Source organism: Battus philenor, unplaced genomic scaffold (genome assembly GCF_028537555.1).
Source record: "Battus philenor isolate CCGP_79_NKW_IND1 unplaced genomic scaffold, ilBatPhil1.0.hap1 SCAF_3, whole genome shotgun sequence".
In the NCBI taxonomy this organism is placed as follows: Eukaryota; Metazoa; Arthropoda; class Insecta; order Lepidoptera; family Papilionidae; genus Battus; species Battus philenor.
In genome coordinates, this window is record NW_027181693.1 from 4,294,512 (window position 1) to 4,318,561 (window position 24,050).

The 24,050-nt window shown below is 31.3% G+C and overlaps 1 protein-coding gene and 1 non-coding gene across 2 annotated transcripts in view; both read right to left on the minus strand.

Moving 5' to 3' along the window:
- Drl-2 (Derailed 2) overlaps positions 1-24,050 on the minus strand; it is a 52,267-nt gene that overhangs the window by 19,396 nt on the left and 8,821 nt on the right. The window contains exons 2-4 of the mRNA XM_068770321.1: positions 4,664-4,791; positions 2,224-2,330; positions 1,328-1,458 (exon numbers count right to left, since the gene is read on the minus strand). Coding sequence (XP_068626422.1) covers positions 1,328-1,458; positions 2,224-2,330; positions 4,664-4,791 — 366 coding nt within the window. The remainder of the gene's footprint in view (positions 1-1,327; positions 1,459-2,223; positions 2,331-4,663; positions 4,792-24,050) is intronic.
- On the minus strand, positions 16,485-16,557 carry TRNAV-AAC (transfer RNA valine (anticodon AAC)). The gene has a single exon. It is a non-coding gene; the product is annotated as a tRNA-Val (tRNA).

A 24,050-nucleotide genomic window follows, 5' to 3' on the forward strand; every position in this document is an offset into this window, starting at 1 on the left:
CCTCTGTTTCCACGGGCTCAATTAATGATGAAGACGATGAAGCTGTATAAAGCCTAGACCGGCTAGCAGCACAACTTATAATACATTAGCCAATAGTAATGAGGCGTCTGCTCACTTGTGAACGCACTTCGCGAACCAATCGGCCCTAACGGCCATTGGATGCACGAGCGGATTGCTCCACCCACTACCATTTAAGACAGGCAAGTATTCGAGCTACGACAATGACGTTGGTTCTTCTGCGATCAACTAATTTCTAATTCGATTTCGTAGTGTCATCACGGACAACTCACTGATCAAAGACCTTATTCTTCAATTATTAAGGTATTTTGCAAAAGAAGTTGTTTCGGAACTTTTCAAACGCTGCTCATCAGAGTTGGATTCAGTGAGTGATCCTCTTCATCAATATGTGACTTACCAATCTGGACGGTTTATCTCAGATATATATAATCGTCTGCAAATTTGTACGTAGAATCTCACGGCTTTTGAGGCTTAACTATCAGGAGGCTCTTCTGAGATCATCGAGCATGGTACCCAGGTACTTCATGGTCTCAGCCTTGATGAGTATATCATCGGTAAACCCAATATGAGTGATGTACTCGCCTTTTAAGCTGACTAAGCTATTAGTTAAATATAAAGAGATTTTCCGAAATTGTGTTTTGTTAACCGAAATTATAATTGATGCAAAGCTATCATCGCGCATTTTTAAAACACTAATGAGGCTATTCTAAAATGTAATTGATAATTATCATTGTTATCTATGCACATAATTCGTAAATTGTCATGAGTGCGTCGAATTAGTGACGAAGGAATTCCATTAATGAGAACTAAAACTAATGTCATTTCATGACATGTTAAATTGAAATTTCGTTGCGGCATATGGACGCCGGATTTGGAATTGCACGGCTAAACATCGAATAAACAGTTTTTAATTAGAAATCTGCTTTTATATTCAGAAATATGATAAATAAGATAAATGTAATATATAAATAAATAAATTGACAAAATTGTAAAATACATAGACACTTAAGTAGATATGGGTGAGCCGTGTAGGAAAAAATAGATCGTAAAAATAAACATAGATAGTCCTCAAGACATATTACAGGAAAATAAGCTTGAAAAAATAGCGCACCCAAATTGAAATCGTACGATATTGTCTAATGAGCATTTTTAAACAATTAATAGTTTAGTAAAAAATAATTAAAAAAGTTCTCTAGAAAGAGTTTAAATGTAATAACCCGAGAAAAGAATTGTTTCTGTTAGTAAAATTATTATTATGAAAACCAAAATTTGAAATAAAAACAGCAACCGCAATAGATAAGATACTGACCTTTTAAGCAAATTTTATTTCTCTTGAACAATAGTTTTACATCTTTATGAGCTCGATCTGGAGCAGAAATGTTTAATTGCATCGTTACTAGGATTTCCGCACTCCTCGATCCGGTACAAGGCAATCTCACCCTAAAACAAATTAATATATTAAAATACTTTAAGAATAAAACATGTGTATAAAGTGTTTATTTTTTAATTATCATAAAATTTACACCTGCATATCAAACTAAAATATGAAGTTCGTTCTGTAAAATAAGTGATATTTCACCATTGAAGTATCAATATGACGGTGCGAAATGCCACCGAAACAATAAATTTATAACTAATTAAATTTTCTATTTTAGGAATTTGACCTGGTATTGGCTATTTTTTACAAGACTAAGTTAAAGAACAAAGCTTAACAGTCTCAAACTTCAAAATATGTGGAGCGATTAACAAAAAAGACTCGTCATTTTCGAAACAAAGTTGTTAAAATTTTTTTAATTTGAAATGGACAACTGCATGCCATTGTCATTCGGAATAATATTCTATATTACTATTTAGTTATAATAACTGTATATTATTCATTCTAATAAAATAAAGATGCAGAAGATCGGTTTTTACGAAATATTCGGTTTTTTGACTTGCAAAAAAAGTTCTTGTTGAAAAAATCTAATGCTTTTCAGGGATTAACATCGATAACAAAAGATATGAATACTTGGTTTCAAAAATACATTACTCAAATGATAATTAAATACATTTTTTACACATTAGATGTTTTTCCCGTTATCTAAATAATAAAAAACCTTTTACTAATTTATGAACGAATTACTGAAGTTTAGCTGCTGAAAGATGTAATTAAAAGAAGTACACACATACATGGCTACAATAATAATACACAGACTACAGACTCACCTAAACGTCTGCAGTGTGGTAGGAACATAGCCTCGTTCGGATATATTGACCTGCGGCGGCAGCATGGCGCCTCGGCTCTCGTAGTCTATACCCATCACGTACGGCAACTGGGCGGAATAATAAACACCGGTTACACGACTCTATAGTGCGTGAACAATCTCCACGTCATTTCACCCCGACAGCTAATATCAAACAAATATTTCTCCTTTATTTTCAAATAAATTTCCAGACTTATATATTTTTAAATTAACTCCTTAACTCTTAAACTTTTCAGTAACCCTCTATAAATTTGGGTTTTTGCTATCTGTGGGTAAAGAGAGCTAATAACTGGCCACAAGCGAGTAATTTACGTACTTTCGACCCCTATTTTGCATAAGAGTCTAAGGGGATTGTACTGTGGCATTATCCAAGAAAATTTTTTAAAACTTAAGCACAAATCGAAACTAATTACACTTAAAAATACAAGTTTGTCATGTGACTTAGATATAAAAGGCGTAAAAGTAATATATTATTCAGAACCGAATTTATTTAATAAACGAAAAATTTCCCTCAAAATAGCTTTGATTAATACGCTTTTAGATGTTGGCAAACAGTCTAACGTAACAACTTCCTTAGCAAAACGAAAATAAAAGTTTTTAAAAATTCTTAAGCGTTTTTGTTTAATATTTATTCGCCGCATACATTAAATGATTTTCAGAAACTGAAGTCTACGGAAACTAATTACGATCGCATAATGAGTTAACTGAAATTCAATATTAAATTTGGAAAACATCGGCAAAACTAATCGCTTCGAATAGACCTCTTTGAAAGCACGAAAAATGAAGACTTAATCCCGGTCTTTTGTTTGCCAAAATTAAATCGCTTTGAAGCCAAATTGGAAAGTGCGGGGACAACAACAGATACAATTACCGCCTCTGTAATTGAACTGCTGTTTGCTGAATAAAAACAAATTTGACGACAGACAGAGCGCGCGTTAGTTCTGTTAGCTTTGTCACAATTTAAAAAGTAGCGATTTTTCGGAACGAGTTCCAAAAAGTTAATAAAGTTACAGTCTATTCGGTGATGGTACATGCAAATAAAAACTATTTGATTAACACGCGTAATCCTTTCATACAAAAATGATAGGGAGATGAAAAACCAAATTGCATCCGATTTTATATAAATTCGTTAGCTGTCAATGATATTTTTTTAAAAAAAAGTTTTTATAATCAGAATTAGCACACCAATAAAACCAGATACATTAAAATACTTACAAATTTGCGATATAATTTACATTGCTTACCACGTGTCCTTTTATTTTTAATTATAAAATTTTAAGTATTACATTCACTTGAATAAAAAAAATACTATGCTACCAAGATAAGGAATTCAAAAGCTTTTTGTAAAGTATATAATATATATATATACATACATGTATATATTTATATATATATATATATACATACATGTATATATATTTATATATATATATATATATATATATATATATATATATATATATATATATATATATATATATATATAACACAAAAAATAAATTTAGATAACAACCGACTTTAGTGGCGAATTACGTTCTTTATAAAAAAAATTACGCATATAAAGTGAGTCACAGAGTAATAAATATATAGCGAGTCAATCATAAAATTATCAAGCGCTAGCTGGCATGATTGTGGAGAAATATGAAATACTATATGTATTATAGCTGTGTTAACTGTCTATATATTAGGTATTATTGTAATTGTCTTATGAAATATACTAGAGTAACTGTTAACCCAGGACGATGGCACGAACTAACTAAATGATTACTATGAAAACTGATGTACACATGCAATATCCGAAATAATGCATTTTTTACTTTTTATTATTCCGTCTATACCAGCCGTTTGCTTATATAAAATTCATTCAATCTACATGTCATAAGCTGAACATTAATTATTAATACAATCCCGCAATTTAAAGCTTTCTTCAGTTTTGTTTTGGAATCTCTACTTCATCCGTGTACAATGCCTTCACTTATGTTGCTAAGTCACATTTTTATATAGAGTGATCTGTTATACTAGATAAAGCTTTAAGGGTTAAATTTGTAGCCCATTTGTTTTCAATTAACATAAAATTAATGCATGGTACGTTCTATACAAATCAATAGTCTCAGAAATAATAAATAATAATCAAAAATCATATTACTACGTACTGAGGTAAATTATTATTTACCATCTGACCTTGTAGACTTTGTATTAATTTTCGTATTCCAATACAGAAAATATATTAATGTATTATAAATAAGAGATTGATTACTCATACACAGGTCGATCGAAATAAGGTTTCAAAGCTTTTTCCTGGCAAATTTCCTATATTTTCAGCCCTATATAACTTTTACACCTATAACTAACCGTCATATTTTTAGCAAAACATTTATCTTATACTCTTTTACAAAACTTACCGGTTTCCTTCCTAACGCCTGCCACATAAACTCTAAATCCGACATATGAGCTGGCACGGGTACTATGAAACTGGTGGCGTACGTATTCACAACGCCCTCCCTTACATAGTAAAGCTCGGCGTCTAAACCTGCAACAAGGAAATGTCAAATGTTACTTGACACGAATAATTAATGTACTTTCTGTCACCTTAAGACATTGTGCAAGTTTGTGAATGGCTGCTACAGTAGATATTTAAATAAATATACGATTTATTGTCGCTTGTATATACACAGTCGAATATGAAAGCCATATTTAAACACAGCATACGTTTTTGAATGACGTACTCTAGAAACTTGCAAGCGAGTCCTTGGTTATTAATATAATTTATAATGTCTTCGTTTCTTTACATACTTACGCTTTATGTTCATCGATAGTATTGTTTAAATATAACTTAAGTTAAATAATAAATCTAAATATGAAATTGATTTATTGAACGTTGGAACTTTTAACACAACTCTTATAGATCGTCAACCTATTTTTTTTTCCAATATATTTTATTTTTGTCTCTACTTTGATTAGTATTGTTTTCTTATTAATATGTATTATAGTTGTGAAGAAGAAGCATGAAGAAACTCCATAACAATACATCTTTTAAAAATGTTTAACAATACAGATTTACACGTATACACTTTATTAAACATAGCCTAAATGAATTTCAAATAATCAAGGGACATCATTGGCAAGGATTTTTAGTAATCAAATATTCGCTTATTTAATAATAAGGCATTTGATTATCTTTGATTGACAGAATAATTTACTTTGAATCTGCGCTTAAAATTTTTGGACATTAATAATTTAATGAACAAAACCTTTATGTTACCGTTGCTTTGGTTTTTTTGTTTATTCATATTATCATAAATTAGGACCCTTTGCAATAATCACCCAAGTCAGTCATGGGAAGAATGCTAAAAGAACTCAATTTGATAGCAACTCTGAACAAATCAAGTGCCTCTAACAAGACATTCTTCTATTTAAAATAAAACTACGATGGTTTCAAACATGTCCTAATCTGTAGAGTGTACTACAACAAACTCAGACGTGTTTTTTATCATTTATTGTTAATACTATAATACATATAATTTTTAATAAGAGTAATGATTAATAAATTTTTATTGTCGTTTAAAAATATTTAATGAGTTTCAGTTTAAAAATAAAAACTAAAGATTTTAAATTTATTATTCGAAAATTCAAAAAACATTTCTCAATAGTGTACTGTAAAAACTTGACACAGTTTCCCACAAAAGAGTTATTATTAAAAAGTTTATATTTACTTTCATCGTTGACTTTACGCATATTGCTATTTTTCTTAATATCTTCTTATGTTTCTTAATATTCTTATGACAATATTTAAATAGACTAAGATCGGGGATAGTAAAGGTTTCTATAAATATTCAATCATAATTAGCAATATACTTGTCTAGAATTTAACTTAAAATTAGACCAGATTAAAGTAACGGAGGCATTTTATAATTTGTGTTAAATTATTCATAAAGAAAGAGAATTATTTTCGTTACTACATATAAAAAACATTACCGTATACCCTAATCAATATTTCAAATGCATTCGAAAGAAAAATCTTATTATTCTAATGCCAATTGTAGGCGGAGCATTGCAAAGAGTCCTAACGGATGGGTACACCCCAGATGTTAGTTCTATTCCCTGAGGGCGCGCAGTGACGTCAAATTATCCAAGTAACTCTATTTGCTTAGCCAAAAAAGAAGTGTACCTATCTGCAGCACGACCCAATGGTTTTGATACTTTATTTTTTATTCTGACATAAAATTATTTTGCATTTTTTCTTTCTGATTTTATTTTACAAACAATAAACTGTGCTCATTATAGTACCTTGTTGAGATAGTCCAACTTGCTAACTCAATACCTTTACTTCTAACCCTTCATAATAAGTAGTACTTACCTATTATATAGCAAACGTAACCTATCTACCTGGGGAGTACAATGCTACGCATTAATCGGTCATGGCGGGGGCCGCTCAAGTCTACGCCACTAAATATGTCTCCTTCGACTCGTCATAGATTCATAATGATGTAACCTACCCAGCATTAGTAATACTTATTTACATATATAAAAAAATCCCTTTCTTAGCCACGTCATTGGTTGAAATAGACTGGTAAAATCATCTATTTTCTAATACTTTGTAAAAGTAAGTAATTATGGGAAAATTTAGAAAAATTTAGTGGAAACTTAAAAAATTCTGAAAATATAACCACTGATTAAACTGCACAATTGACAGTTTGCTACCATATTCGCGTGATAAACAATTTGCTTTAAATTTACAACAAGGATAGTAAAATAACTTAGAGAGAACAACCTCATTCTTGTCAGCTATTTTTTTAAAAAAATATATTTATCATAATTATTTAACTGTAGACGTTCTACAAGCTTCGTATTGTTTTAAAATATTTTTCATTAAAAATTCGCGTTTAATTTTAATGCTTAATAATGAACTATTTAATTATTAATGTTTATACTAATAGCAAATTGTGCAAGTTAAGGTTCAAATTTGGAATTATAAAAAAGTCGTAAAGGCATTTAAAGCTGCAGTCTTTCTAATGAAGCCTTTTGGTAAAATAAGAAATTAAAAGCAAAGAGTAGGTAACTGTACCTAATCCTCAGACGAAACAAATGCTGGGATGGTAAAATAATACTGTATAAAATCCAAACTAAGTAAATTGGTAAAAAGCAACTAATCAAAACCTTCATCTACACAAACGGCCGTTATGAATAGACAGCTACCTATCAAACGTTACTTTTTTGTTACACAAAATCCAACGAGAATAAAAGTCTTTAAATTATTTCAATTAAAACAAACGGCCAACGTTTGAAATGAAAAAGAGTATACAACAAATAAAAATTCATCAAACAAATCCTCTTTCAATACGCAACCACTTGTCGAAATATTAACTCGCGGGATCCGTTTTCAAATTACTAAAAGCCTATCGGACTGAAAAAAAAGTAAAAATTAAAATGGTGGATCATCCAATCAGCGTTCATTTGGAGGCGGCAAAGCGGACGCGACAGTGAAACGGACTGAATATGAAGTGGCACTTTGCACAATTGATGAATCACTACCCCTACTTTATCCAAGCTGTACGTACCCCTTGCACCCCTATACTTCAGACACCCTATAGAAATCGCCCCGGAGCTACTTTGTACGTAATGCCTCGCGATATTTTATCTACTCAAGTACTTTTAGTAAGACGCTTTGTTTGGACGTCTCTTAGTGTCTATACACCTGGAAAAATTCCTACACAGAATAATCTATAAGCTATCATAATACTTTTTTTACAACAAAACTTAAACATATGTAACATTAAAAAAATATAATTAGAGAGGTTTAAATGAATCTCTCTCATTTTTGGTCTCTAACTCTTGACTTGCCCGAAGTTCGTGATTTCTTCCGACTTTGATAACCGCTGATATCCATCGATTACATTTTATTATTTAATTTATTTCAGAACGAATTGACTTATATTTTGATCATTCATTTTTAGAGTCACAAACATACGTTCGAAGTTATGTTTTATCCTGTGGGCAATGCTCCTATAATATCACAGTACACATTTCAAGCAAGCTATTGTTGCAACCATCACATATTTATTAGATGAATCTCCATTATGAGGTTAAATTATTATTTCATTAATTTATTAACAAAGTCTTCTAAAATTTTTTTTGACTCTGGGACATATATTTCGATTTAGATTCGATTAGATAAACACGACAACATGTTAATATCTCTTAAGGCTACTACCAACAACAGCGTCATGTAACCCTTCGTGAGACAAAGGGGCGTCTTAAAATTTTCATAAAGCTAGTGGCTTAGATAGTTCATTACATCGGACGATATAACAACCTACATAATTATTTCTAAAACATATTAAGGTATCAGAAGTGTTGACAATTCAAATAAAAGTATAAGATGTATTCAACAGACGATTATTAATGATTTATTATAGACAAGAACAGACAAAAACAATATCGTGTTTCGGTTGAAATATTTCATATAAACTTATTATGATAAGGTGCAGTATCTATCAAGATATTGTTAGAATAGTACTACCATTTTTTAAATACACAAAAATTAATTCCTAAATCGAATGTAAACATCAGGAACAGTAAATTAAGCGCGCACATACCCATAAGACTTTCCTATCCGGACGCCGCTGGGGAATTCTCAAGATAAAACTTGAGCGTCGGTTAGTTTATATTCCGAGGTGGTTCCATGAGCATTTATTAAAATGGCGATAAAAGCGTATTTATTGTCTCGTTAGTTAACCGAGCACACGCGAACAACACATTCTTCAACTGATTTTACAGCTAAAAAATCGCTTCGAATAATTTATTTTACCAGTTGTCGTTGCTTTTGCGAAGGTCCTAATATTTGGTATACATTAAACTATAAACGGAATTTATTAAGTTAGCAAAGACATGACACAGCGCTTTATTTTATTTCATTTTTCTCCATTACTAGAGCTTAAAGAATTTGTATTAAAAAAGTTTGTGTACAGCGCGCTTTGACTGATGACGAAATGGAGTTATTATTAAAAAAAAAAAAAACATTTATTAAGTTTTTATTTTCCTAATAACGCTTCACTAAAACATTGCATACCTATTACACGCAATTTAACTATATCGCAAAATTACACTAATACTATCAGCGCATTAAAAACGCCTCTTAAAAAGAGCAGATACTTATTCAACAAACTGCTGGAACTCCCTTACCAAGTAGTTTTGTTATAGATATAATATAATAAAAATAAATATTAGTACCATGTTATGTGATTGCATTGTGATTGATTGCACGTATTTAAATTACGTCTTCGAATATTTGGTTATTGGCTTTGCGATTATGTTTTTGAGATACTGTAATATCAAATACATGTACTAGAACTTTTATGTTAATTTAATAAAAAAACTGTAGCATGTGTTATAAAAGCATGCAAACTACAGATATTTTTGTTTTTTTTTTCAGGCTGTACCCACTTGTTAGCGTTATACGAAACCGTGTACAATAAGACACTGTAATAAATTTTTATATATTTTTTCAGAAGCGAGAAGCCTTTATAAAAAAACGAATTTAGCATATTTTTTCTCACATACATGTACTTTAACCACTCCACATTTAAATAAGAAAGTCAAAAAATATAGCTAATACCAAAGTAAAATAAAACCAGAAACTAATTCATTTTCAATGCTTCGTCAAGTATAAAAATTGTTAAAAATTTTGAATCTTTTGCATTAATAAAAGTTACTTCAGACTGAACCCATCATCATCACCATTTCAGCAGCAGGATGTCTTCTGCTTGACATAGGCCTCCCACATAGATTTGAACATGCATCCAGTATGTTCCGGTGTTATTAACAAAGTAGTCTCTCTACCTTGCGGATGGACGTCCTGCGCTGAGTTTTCCGATCCGTGGTTCCTGGTTCAAAATTTTAAGACCACAGCGGTCATTTATTCTGTGCGCTTTGTGGCTAGCTAATCCTCTGTATTTCACTAGATACTTTTATTAGTCTACGGATATTCACATTTCTAATTTGAATTTGTAGAGAAATCCCAAGCAGGACGTAAGTAGTTGAAAAATACTGAAAATGTAGTAAACATTTGTCAAGTACCTATTTCTTTCAAAACCGCACGACGTTGGCGTTCTCAAAAAAACATTGAATACACACAAGAAACGCATAATATTTTCACAAAAAATAAACCATTCAAGTTGTGTGTATTTAGAAAGTCTAAGAAAAGCGACCATATAACTAGCTACCGAAATTTATGCCGCCTCCTCGGAGTTCTGTTATCGCCGCAATAAATTTGAATTTGTTTGCGGCCTCGTTTTCACACGAGAGAAAATACTTATTCTGAAAACTTCATGGTTTCGGCTTTAATTAAGAATTACTGCAAATACTTATTTTATCGTCTTTACTCCGTATATATTATGTTAATTGAATAACGAGATTCGGTGAAATTCTCTTGATTCTCTCGATTTTTTTTAGAAGGGCGTTTCCCTACATTGAGAATGGTTATAGGTGTAATAGCATTAAAGGAGTAAATATCTCTCATTTGCAGTTATTTAGTGTATGACACAACTTATTCCAAACGGTTTCAGAAATAGTGAATAACGTGATGATAATACAGTAAGAAAAAGAGTTTACGAAATTCAGATAACTACAGAAAAAAAATTGTTTACGACCGTTCTCCGCAGACTTGTACTGCTAGAAGTTATTGGCCTGTCGCACTGTGATAGAAAAAAACAATGAATAAAATATATTTCAGAGTGATCACTTTATACAGAATGATAGAAAATTGGTTAAAAATTTTAAACGAGCCGTATCTATAACAGTAACGTGTTAAACAAAGTTTAGTAAAACAAAATTCTTTACAATTCCACTTCTCCTCACAACTCACCATAATGTTTTACAATAGTTAGCTTTATACACTATTATTTTGAGACAGATGTAGGTGCCGCCCAAGACATACTCTGAGCTCTTGGTCGGTCATCATCTCAGCTGTATGATGGCCACTAATGGAGACATGCCTACCCCATAGATTTCATATCAAGCGATATTCAGGGTCCACGGTTAACACTTCAGAATATTATAGCCACAGCGATCATCTGTTCTGAAAACTACGCAGCCTGTCCAAAACTAAAAAAATGCGTACCACTAATAAAAGTGTTATTAAGTGTATTATATAAAAGTAATTTCATATAAAAAAATTGTGGTTAAAATTAAAAAAAAAATAACTCGTAATTATCTTTCTATTTGGAAAAAGTTTCGGGAAAGATATGCAAAAGAAAACAATTAAACGCGCCGGTCTCATTAAAGTATCTTTTCAAATTATCACTTTTTCCTTGTGGAAAAAATTCTTTGACGAGTTTAACAACGTAATGAACGCTTTAATTGAGTAAGTCTTGTTTAGAGTTTTTTCAGAAGATCCCTTGATATTTATAATTAAAATATAGGTGTATAATAGGTGAATAAAAAATATTTCGTACATAAATTATTGTAATGATAATCATAAAAATTCTTTTAATATTTTCATAATTTCAGCGACAAGATGTCCACCGGACCTACGCCTCTCTCATAGTTATCCAATATGAATACATCGGCATTTCCGACAACTTTAATTAAGGTGGTTTTCCGATTGGTGGTGCAACTTTCAGGGCTTTAAGGCTCCAGCGGTCCGCTGTTCTTGTTGCTATGCCACCTGCCCACTTCCGCTGCAATTTGCCAATTCGCTGGGCCATGTCGGACGGTCCTATTGGAAATCGTTGAAACAAGCCTATATCCGACATTCCGACGTTCTATGACTGATATTATGATGAAATTCAATTTTTAAATTTAAATTAATTTTATCGTTATATCAAAATATTAATACGTTATGTATTCAATTGATCTATCTTAGAAGAAACTTGCGTTCTAACAAAGAGATAATTAAAGAGCGAACAGGTATAAAAATGGTAGTAATCTTAAAATAAAATTAACAAATTTATAACTTTATTACAATTAGGTTATTGTTTATTAATGAGTTTTTATCTATCAAAATATTTTTGGTAATAAGTGTTACTATGGTTTCATAACTTACACATTCATTTCACAATGGCGTTGGGTACTCATTAGGAAATGTTATACCAATACTAAAGATATCAAACAATTATATTATCATAAATTGAAGCATACGATGGTAGAACAAGTTCGGTCACTTGTAGAATACTGTAGCCATCTGTGAGATAGATCGGTGAAATACCAGCTCCACGAAATTTTGGGCTTCATACAGAGAAAAGGCTTATTGGTAACGATGCTTTGGTAAGCGCTAAACTTCAGAGCTTGGAGCATCGTCTAAAATTTGCCAGTTTATCGGTGTTATATAGACTGCATTTTGAGGAGAGTACATCAGATTTAAATGAATTAATCCCCTATTTCTTTCCTTTCTTATATCGGACATAAAAATACACGGGTTCACGACATCCATGTACGGTTGAAATATCTTCTATCTCCACTAAGCGTTTTACTACAATTTTTACAATGAAATTTTTTATAGAGCTTCTATCTTTCAGCTTTCTATAACTTAGAAGTTTTTAAGTCTTTTAGGCAGAACAGAATGAAAGATTATGTGAAGAATGAAAGAGAAGAGAATGAAAATAAAATAATAAAGTGAATAAATTAAATGCTAATAAAGTCCCTATCCCACCATAAATAGGGGTACTAGAGGCCCCCAATAGCGGGGGTATAAAAAAAAGTCTTTTAGGCAAGCATGAACGTACCATTGTAAACCTTGCCATCGCTTAATATAAGGCAAAACAGTGAACAAACGCCTATAACCATAAAAAAACCTACTATGGTAGAAAAGTACTAAGTAATACAGTATTTAATGATTATCATAAATTTTGCAATACGATTTTTAATAAAAACTTTGTTTCAAAATGAGCATTCGCTGTTGTACATTTCTATTATTAACATCGTCATATTTTTCCGTAGAAAAAATATTTGCGCGATGAAAATTTCGCTTCACTACCATTTCACTAGCCAAACTAGAAACAAAAGTTAAAATAGAGCACGAGTAGAGTGCGCTCGACCATTTTCAAAAGCTTCAAAGGCAATTAAAAAGACGTCATCTAGTCTGTTGTGGGCTTTGCTACGAAATGTCTGAAAATCTTTTTTCAAATAATACTATCTTTAATATTATTGAAAAGCTATCGATGCCACTGCGAATAAATTGTTTAATGTCAAAATAAATCTTTAAAGAAAAATTTAAAAAATATTTAATACTATTATTTTACATTAACTCTTCGTATTAAGTGATTTTCTTGTACAGATTGATGTAAGTGTTGTTCCGAATTAACATTGGGTTGTTTACGAAGCTATAATTAATAATGCTTTATTTCATGACAAGGCGTTCTCATCTTATCTTTTTTCCATCATAATTTTTTTTGGCGGTTACGGAATTATTTCCGTAGAGTGTCGGTTTATTTTAGTCAAAGCAATTAATCTACATTTATTTAGCGTAAAAATTGCCGTATATTTTCCTACATGTTATAGAATTGAATAATAGTTATAAAATAGAATACTTTAATAAATTTGTAAAAATCCAAGGCAATCATTGTACCAAAAATCGAAACGAACGAACACTAACTCTGTAATTTATTCTCATCTATCAAGCAGATCTTTCGCCTTAAATAAGAAATATATATAGTTTTAAATTATACATTTAAGCAATAACAAAATTTTACTGAACAAATTCCTCAATAGATTATGTTATATTTAATTAATTCGAGAATATATACGTAATGTATATATTCTTTTTATTAAATAAGTATTTTTCTTGTAATTTATATATAGTTGTTAACCAAGAAAAAAACAGATATCTCTGAAAAGGTATAATTATGTTTAAAAAAGAACCGGATCAAATATGAAAAAATTATATAAATTTTCGCGATCGTTATTCTTACATGTAGTGCGATATCCAATTTGTTAACTTGAACAAATTCGCAGCCCGTCATTAATTCTTGCAGGAAACCCGTCAAGGTGTTGAGTTCGACGCGTGCCGTCGACATTCTTTTGAATATTCCATGAAACTCGTTACTACACAGTGAATTTGATGCTTTCTTTTCATTTTTTAAATGACTCATCATTTTTCGGACCGGGAGGTTTCATTTCGCGTAGGTAAGTAATTAGTTAATGCGTCTCGTAAAAAAGTAATTTCGTCGGTGCGTTCGTGTTTGTTCAGGCGTTTCATGAATTATAATGACATTCACACTGTCATTATGTTAGATAATATTTTTTCAGCTCTTAATTTACTTCTTTTTTGTCTACGCGTATAATACCGTATACATTTATTGCTATAAACTTGACATCCTTATACTAATTTGCATTCTCGTCACTTTTTAATTTGCAAATAAATCTCTTGTGGTTGAGTTAAATATTTACCACAAGACGACAAAGTAAAGGTAACATGTAAATTGAGATAGCGTTTTTACAATAAACACATACTAGACTATGATGAAGAGAAACAATTACTCGGATATCTATTACCAGTATAATAGTAGATATGTAGTACTTCTTTTTAGCAATTGATCTAAATAAAAGCGTCTCTTCTACATAAAATATAATTATTAAGATAACGACTTCATAATTAATAATGCATCGTAACATTTATATCATTTTTGTATAGATAGATATAGAATATGTCCATGATAATTTTTTTTTCTCATATTGAATGTTCATAAAAGTTGTCACGGTTAATCTTTAAAAGTTATACACATATGTATACATAAATAACATTCAAGAGTTTATAGTCGATTGAAATGTATGGAACTTGGTAAAAAGCGTTTAAAAGATATGAAAGGAAAAATAAAAGACATTATTGCTATATATATTATAATGTATAAAACAAATATTGAAAATTTTCTTTTGAAAAACGAACTTTTGAGTTTCAGGTCGAATCTTGACAGCTTTCAGAGCTAGTGGTTGTTTACTCACAGATTGAATATACCAAGGGGGCTAACCAATAGCTCGCGAGTCACTTGCAACTCGTTGAAGAGTTTAGAGAATTGTACCCGAGTTTTCTTTCATTTAAAAGAAATAACATCAAGATTTAAACACCGATCAGTATTAAATAAGAAGTATCTAAAATAATAACTAAGAAGTCCTGCCACAGCGGATATTAGAGGAAGTAAAATAAATGTGCTAAATTTTTTATATTTACATTGAATATATATGCTACACATAAAATTATATTGTGCTTTTATTTATGTTTCTATTAAGGAGTTTAATCACTCCTGAACTATACTGACCGTTTAATAATGTTTAAAATAATTGATGATTCAAAATTGCCTAAATGCCTAACTAAATGAACATATTTTGTATTTTAAAAACCCTTCGTCATTAGTCTGATATCCACTGGGCTGATTTCTGTAATATCTAAAACAAGCGTCATTTTATGTTATTTTTATTAAAACTTATTATTAATAAACGTATCACTTTATTTCTTTTTTGTTTTCAACAAAAAAAGTTTAAACCCACGACAGTTTATTTATAAGGCGGCATGCCGCGTAATGAGTCATATATTCCGAAACGAATCACCGTTCGTAGCACATAACGATACAAATGTAAAATTAAAGTCGTGCTGTACTTCAAAGGCGTAACACGGGCTTCAGTGTAGCCACGTTAAATTGCTTCCAGGGCTGCCGCACAAAGAGCCCGTGGGAAACCGGGAGTGTTCCCGACAAGCGTACCATTAGTCAAATCTTGTGACCGAGCAAAAACAGTATTAGAGCGTCGCCTTAAGTATGGAATTGTTTGCGGGTAAATAAATTAAATGTTGAATCAACCATAAAGGTTTCAGCCGGCGTTGAATTATTTATGACGTCTTTAGTTTATATTACGGTTTAACTGTCGCGGAACAGGCGTTCGTTTGGGCACGCACAGTGCTTATGTGGTTTTGATTTGGCATAAATTGAATTTCGGATGGGCCATTCGAAATTCTTCATAAATATATTATGATGGTGATTAGGAAATAAAAATCGTATACATTTAATAATTCAAATTTTCCCTTAAACGTACTATGTAACGTAGATATTCCTTTTAATATTTTTTTTTGATTTTCATACGCATTTATCTCCCAACTTTTTGTCTACTAATCAGAATAATACTAATACTTTTCCAGCGATATAATCTTCTTGGCGTTGTAAATTTAAAACTCTTACTCCTTATGTGTATATATACAAATAAAAATAATTGACATCGAATTTTTAAGGACGAAAAAATTGTTTCCGCCCGGGATCGAACCGGGGACCTTCTGCGTGTTAGGCAGATGTGATAACCGCTACACCACGGAAACTTGGTAAGTGGTTGCAAAAATAAAAATAATATTAAAATGGAATAACGGGTTTAAAAATTGACAACTAAAATATTATATGTAATTACAAAAACAACTATGTGATCATTTAGCATAAATAATGACTAAGTAAGAAAAGGACCAATATTTAGCCACCACCGCACAACAATGCGAATTACACAACTGCCACCGTCTCATGTTTGCCGCATACGCATTTATCAGCGGGCTGGCGGGCGGTGCACTTTGTTGCACGACTACCACCGCATGTGCGGAAGTGGCTAAATATTGATCCTTTTCTTACTTAGGATGAACTTCCGCAAGGTAACGCCCGATTCCATTAAATATAAATAATGACCTATTGTATTAATCTTAGAAAGTTTGTTCCGTTGAGATACAAGGTTTCTCCCAGAGACGGGTTACATTATCAAACAGGATTACTGCGTTTCAGTTAAAAACCTGTTGATTTTTTGTTCTGGGATATATCGATATCATATCAATGTATGTCCTTCACAACTTTAGAATAACAATTTATAAAAAAAATTTATAGATAATATGTCTGTCAGTGCCGGGACTCTAGCCCGTAATCTAAAATCGTAGGGGAGTGTTACGCGATTCAACCGGTATTGTCGGATAGCCGCTCTTAGCCCCTGACATCTATATATATATCTCCTTGAAGTCGCCATATACATGTCATCGAAATATATTAGTAATAATTTTTAACTACTAAACTACAAATGCACTAAACTCGAAAGTATTTTAGCTAATCAAAGAAACATAATAGTTATGGGATTTAAATGTTATATCTAAGTTAATTACACAAATAAAACATCTTTTTTAATTTAATACCATTTCTGTAATATAATATATATGACAGGTATAAATACAACAATCAATTGCACAAAATAATCTAAAAAAATATTATTAGCCCTGCCTTAACTATAAATAAGCCATTTAAATCTTAAATAAAACATCCAGTTTTTCTTTTTTTTAAAAAAAACAGTGTATATTGTAATGATTTTAATACACTGTTAGTTTTTTGTCCTAGTGGTCAGATTCACATACAATTGGCCATTTAAAGAACTGGATTTTAAACAGCACAAACACTAAACGACAGCCCTTGCAAGTCATTTATCATCTTAACAAATATTCACAGCATAAATTTCATTTTTATTTCGTAAGAATTTGTTTGGCTGTAGAGTTTTTTAGGGTTATTGTGATGTTTTAAAGAAACTTGTAAACAATAGTGGAATAAAATCGGTAAAGTATATATACATACATATATATATATATATATACATATATATATACATATATATATATATACACATATATATACATACATATATATATATGTATATATATATATGTATATTACAAGTTTCTTTAAAACATCACAATAACCCTAAAAAATATAAATATAATATTTGTATACGTGTGTGTAGTAATAATAATAATAAATATGTCAAAATTTTAATATATTTCTTTATATAGATTTGAAATTTACTTTAAAATTTGTAATAAGAAATTGTATAACAGTAAATGTTATTTCTGTAATGTAGCTGAGAACAAAATCACATTTATCATCTCAACATCACCCAAAGACAATATTCTATCAGGCTTCCGGTTAATTTGTCCATAAAATGGACTGAAATAATCTCTCTCCGGGGAGTCCAATAACATTATGTTAGGGTTAACTGAATTCTTTACCCCCTAATACCACAATCGTTCAACTAACCACAAACGATCAATATCATAAGTCTCTATTGATATATAATTTATGACATATACTTAAAAATTTAATATGTATCTTAACATTTTGCCTTATTTAACACATATAAGGATACTTGAACCTATAGCTTCAACCAAAGAAAAATTTTATTACAATTGGCCATGCAGGTTCACGTTATTCAAAATCTTAAATAGATTTTGAACCAAATTGAAATCTTCAATCACGTAAAGGATTTTTTCCTTTATTTTTCTTTCTTTATTCATGTTAAATGTTTTACCATACCTATCCTTTGTGCTAAACTGTTCCCGTGACCTTGATGTAAAGAACATTGCAGAACTAATAATAAATACAACATGCGATATAACTTACTAGAGCGAGTATACTAAGTCATTTCCTCTGTGTAAAAGAAATCAAAGACTAGCGCTCAAAAAGAGACCATTTGAATGTAAAACGTAGAAACTTGTATACTACGCTGGGTGAAATCGAAGCTGTCGCTGGACAATAAACTTTACTTTAATGAAGCGGTCCTTACACCAATCTGGATGTACAGGACATAGCTTTGTGGAAACACAAGTGACTCAAACGCAATTTTTTTTCATAAAAAATCAGACCAAAATTCTTCGGGCAATAGCTAGTGTGCCCTGATATGCTATGAATGAGGATATAAATCACTACCCTGTCATTCCTATAGTCAGGGAGAAAATCTGACTAACTGCAAAATAGTACAAGGAAAGGATAAAATACCCAAAACGTACTTGCTCGTCAGCCCAACATGGAATCGTTGCACTAGATAGCAGGCACAGACCAATATACAATTAGTGAGCAAATATCTCGGAGTAGTGTACACATAGCATGTTATTTCATTCAAATCTGCGGCCAGGAATTGCCAAATATACAAAGAATAATTTTATAATATTAAACTTTTAAGTGAAATGGAACTTTAAAGCACTATAACAAAAAAGCGTTATGTGCCGATTATAATTTTATTTAAAATTCAAATAATCCAGTTTTAAGTGGCCAAAGTAATTACAACACATTGACCTTTTTAACGTAATTGCAAATTAACTGCATAAATATCTGCCTTGACATTACCGTAACGACTATAATACCACGCACCACACACGTAATAATTGCGAAGGGAAAACAGCGCAGAGAAATGTCCACGATTTCATCTCCACTCGAGAACATTAGTGGGAGCATTACCCAAACAATCTCTGTCGGCCTCGTAAGAATAAAAGTAAACGAACCGCGAACTGTTTACGTTTCATGCACCTCGTGTGTACGGTGCGTGAAAAGTGCTCCTTAGTCCTTTTAGCTGTCCCGAGTGCTCGCGCTTGATGGAGTTATTGCTTGTTTACAATGGGGTGCGATACTTTGTTTTATTCGTTTTTCTGTTATTAGTATGCATATATAATTTTAATTTTTATAGACTATTCCGTTTATATAGATATACAATAAAATATAACTAGATAGTATGGAGACCGTAAATAACTTAAAATTTGAAAAGCAAAAACAAGTCCAAATTTGTACCACTGAATAAAACGTACTAACTGAATAATTTGCGAATTTAGTCTTACAGAGGATTTGTGTACAAAGTAAAAATTATATTGGCGCTAGAAAAAAAAATATTAGTAACCGAAGCAGCATAGGATCTAAATATATAATAAACGAAACATTATTTAAAAAAATAATGTTCTCAAAAAATGTAAATAAATTAATGATGACATTTTAAAAGCAAGGCTAGTTTGGTTGCGTTTTATTTCCGCCGACAAGCAAAAGTAAATGCAAAATCTTCATCTTAACGTTGGAATTATTTATGTGACGCAGTTACTAAACACCGCTTGTTGCTTCCATCGTGAAAGTAAAGCTGGGTTTTCAAGTAGAAGAGTCTTGTAAACGTAGAGATATAACGATGTCTTATAAACTGACACAACGTTTTATTTCTGACCATAACGCAATTTATTACTTATAATTAGTACTTAGAGGTTTCTAGCTATTTTATATGCGTAATTTAATTCGTACCTATTTCTTTTTGTTTATTATTATCCACTTATGGTCATTTATTACTTATGTGAACAATTGTAGCACAGCGGTAGAGGACTGACTTATATAATTCATATTTTGTGCGTTAATAATATAGATTTGCTACTGCTCACGAAATATGTTTTCAGAGCATAGGCAGCAGTCTCCTGTGCGTACTAAAATACAACACTGGGATCGCCAGCCCGACGACGACACGAAAATATATTATAAATTCAGACACAGATGCTCACAAAATTGTTTATTATGTTATAAAGCCCAGAGAAACGTATAAAAATTGTTAATACTGTCTATATATGTGTATTTTCTTAAATTTAATAATGTTCTTATACAATAATAATTAAATATATATACACTGTGTAGTTATAATTTTTACTTCACGTAATTTATTCAGAGAGTGTCATATCAGTATATTGAAGGAAATAATTGCGAAACAAAGTACTATTTGCTATATCTACATAAGGTATGTAATTTAATTTTAATGTAGGCAATGGTATTAACAGCGCAGACAAAGTAATGGTGGGAAATATTAGGTGTTCGAAGACAGGGTCTTCCTTTAACCACAGGTTATTATTGCTTGTCCACGAGACTACAAATTAAAAGCCATGTTTGTTTCCATCTTTATAATTGCTGCATTTATATCTACTTGGAAATATTAAACCATTATTGTGAAATGTTTACTTTGATAAAAAAATATTAATGCAAATGTTTTTAAACAAAAATTGTAAATTATAACACATAATTAAAGAAATAATAATGTTTAATTAAAATCAATACCAGATTTTTTCAACTTTCTGCGTTTGGTAAAAGCGAAAAAAAAATATTGTAAAAAAAAACACAAGCGATACCAATTAGAATTAGTAATAAAAGTTACTGGGTATAAATAGAAGAAACAATGAGGTAGTGATATATAAAATGTAACTAAAGCCAGTAAGGATGTATGGGATTCAGCTCTGGCGGTGGCCAGCAACAATGTAAAATATAATATTATATCTTATATATACTTATAAAAATATATAATGTTTCGTGGTACAAATTTTTAAACGAACAAGATGATGGCAACATTCAAAAAGAAATCAGGGCATTGACTAACATAAAGATAAAATAATTTATTTCACTTTGGAACTAATATTAGAACTTATTGATCGACAATTTTTTAATCTATTTTATTTTTGACTCTACTATGCTTATCTACTCGATTCAGGCGATACTTTGTAGAAATCCATCCTAAGTAAGAAAAGGACTAATATATAGCTACTTCCACTATGTAGCAATAGTCGTGCAAAAAAGTGCACCGCCCGCCAGCCCGCTCATAAATGCGCGTGCGGCAAACAATGCAAATTACACCACTACCGCCGTTAAATCACTCGACAAGTGTTTCATTCCTCCACGGGGCATCCTCAGGAATAATGTCACACTGATTAGTGCCTAACACCGAGTGCTTTTTGTTGCACGACTTCTGCTACATTGCGAAAGTAGCTATATATTAGTCCTTTTCTTATCTACTCTGCTTGGCAAGGCGTTATAGTTGTGCAGAAGAAGCAGAAAAAATTCCACAACAAAACATTTCTTGATAATTTAAAAACACAGATTTTTACAAGATCAAAATCATCAAGCGACATCATTGCTGAGGATTCTTGTGATTTAAGTAATCGTTTATGGAATGCTTATTGCTTCATTTTATCTGATTCCGTTTGTTGAAACTTTGGTATAGCCAATTTTTCATGTTGCCAATGTAAATACACTATAAACGTCACCTTTTTAAAATTTATAATTGTTACTGTAACGTGCAAAATATTATGATAAATATATGAGAATCCGCAGTAAGAATATTGACTTCTTAGAACCATTTTCTCGAGGAGATTCGCGGCTCTTAGTCGTAAATTGCTCGTCCTACCAACGTACCTACTTACCAGTTTGCCATCCATCATCCAGCTGTCCAAAATATTACATCGGAAAATTCTGATCATCCTGAAGCTACAAGAACGGATTTATTTGTATTCCCTGGAAAATACTCGTGGTGCGTTCCCACGTCCTTCCACGGCAGACGTTTTTGAGATAATTTAACTCCCCAGGACGGCTGAAGCCTGATCTCGAATAAGATTTTTAAAAAGCATCTACAAAAGCACGGTATGCTTTACAGTTTGTATTTAAATAATAATTAATGTTTACCCAACTATTTTAATAAAAATTGAAAACTGTACACTACGGTTTAGTGTCTTTTTCTTCGCAAGTGCAGTTTAAAACATGAAACATCATCTTTAAATTAAGTTTCTTTTTTATATTATATTTGACTCTTTGGACGTATGGACGGAATGGGATGCCGGTGGACACGGACAGCGGAAGACCAGTCATAGCGGTGATCTTTGGGAGAGGCCTTGTCTTGGAAAAGTTGTCAATCGGCTGATATGTTGATTATGATGATGATGAAATATGATGAGGTAAAAATACATAAGTGAAATAAAATTCTCTGATCAAAGATAATGTTTTTCTAATCAAATTACATAGCCGTTGTAATCATAACTTGTTTTCTGATACGTTTACGTAATAAATACAAATTTATTACGTTTTCTTTATTAACAGTAAGTTTTGAAGAAAATTTTAAATTCCTGCAACTTTTTCCACTTTAAATTATCATCTTTAAAGCTGGACAAACTTTGAGTTTTATTTAAAAACCACCAACATAGACTTCGTTGAGATTTCAAGAAGATTTATTAACTACATATATAAAATGTATTTTACTGGTTGTCGTGGTTCATCTTGGGTTTTACTTATTTTAATTTAATGTCAACTTTGTCACCATAGAAATAAATCCGACTGGTTTCGTGTACTATCTTCATTAAAAAAATTTCACTGTTGTTTGTAATGATAAATATGTAATCGAAACTGGACAAACTATTAATAGTTAATATTCTGTATTTCATTCGAAACTTATCATATGCGTATCTCAAATGGACGCAACACGCGATAACATATCGGATACACGAATCCAAATGACTCCCCCGCGATATGAAAGCGCAAATACTAGCCAAAAATTATAATAGTTAAGCATTTGTTTTATAGTCAATAATGGCTGAATGTGAAATCGTTTAAAACATATTTCAAATATTACAATATTATTTCAATATTGTTCCAACCATTGAACATATTGTTTATGTAACCAATAAAACGTTTGAGGGTAAAATCGAATAATAATTTTCGAACAATATTTACATTAATGCTTTAGAGCTACCGAAAAAACTGTTTCGCGCCTTAGGAATGTGCGCGGCGGGGGGAGTATCGGCCGCTCAATTTCGTCTGTTCGCTTTCAACACGACCACGCAAAAGTACAAGAACATTTCGAGTATCGTTCATTAGTCGTAAAGGAATTAATTTTTATTTAAAACTACGTTCATACAGTTTTTTTAATGTTAATTTATTGTTAGCATAGTTTATAAATCCATTTTAGTAAAGAATACTCAACAAACAATGTCTTTAGCAAAGATCTGCGAGATTGATTAAAAATGAGACGATTCGCAGATGAACCAAAATCACTATCGTAACTCGAAAAATTACTCGTCCAAAATAGCAATGGGCAGAGCACAATCCTCCTGCGGCCACGAGCCGGTAGAAGCGACATGGGTTGGCCCCCCCACTAGGTGTTCTGACGACATTGATGAGGTTGCTGGATACAAGTAACGCATGACTGCTCATCGTGGTGTACATATTAAATATTTTTAACTTTGTT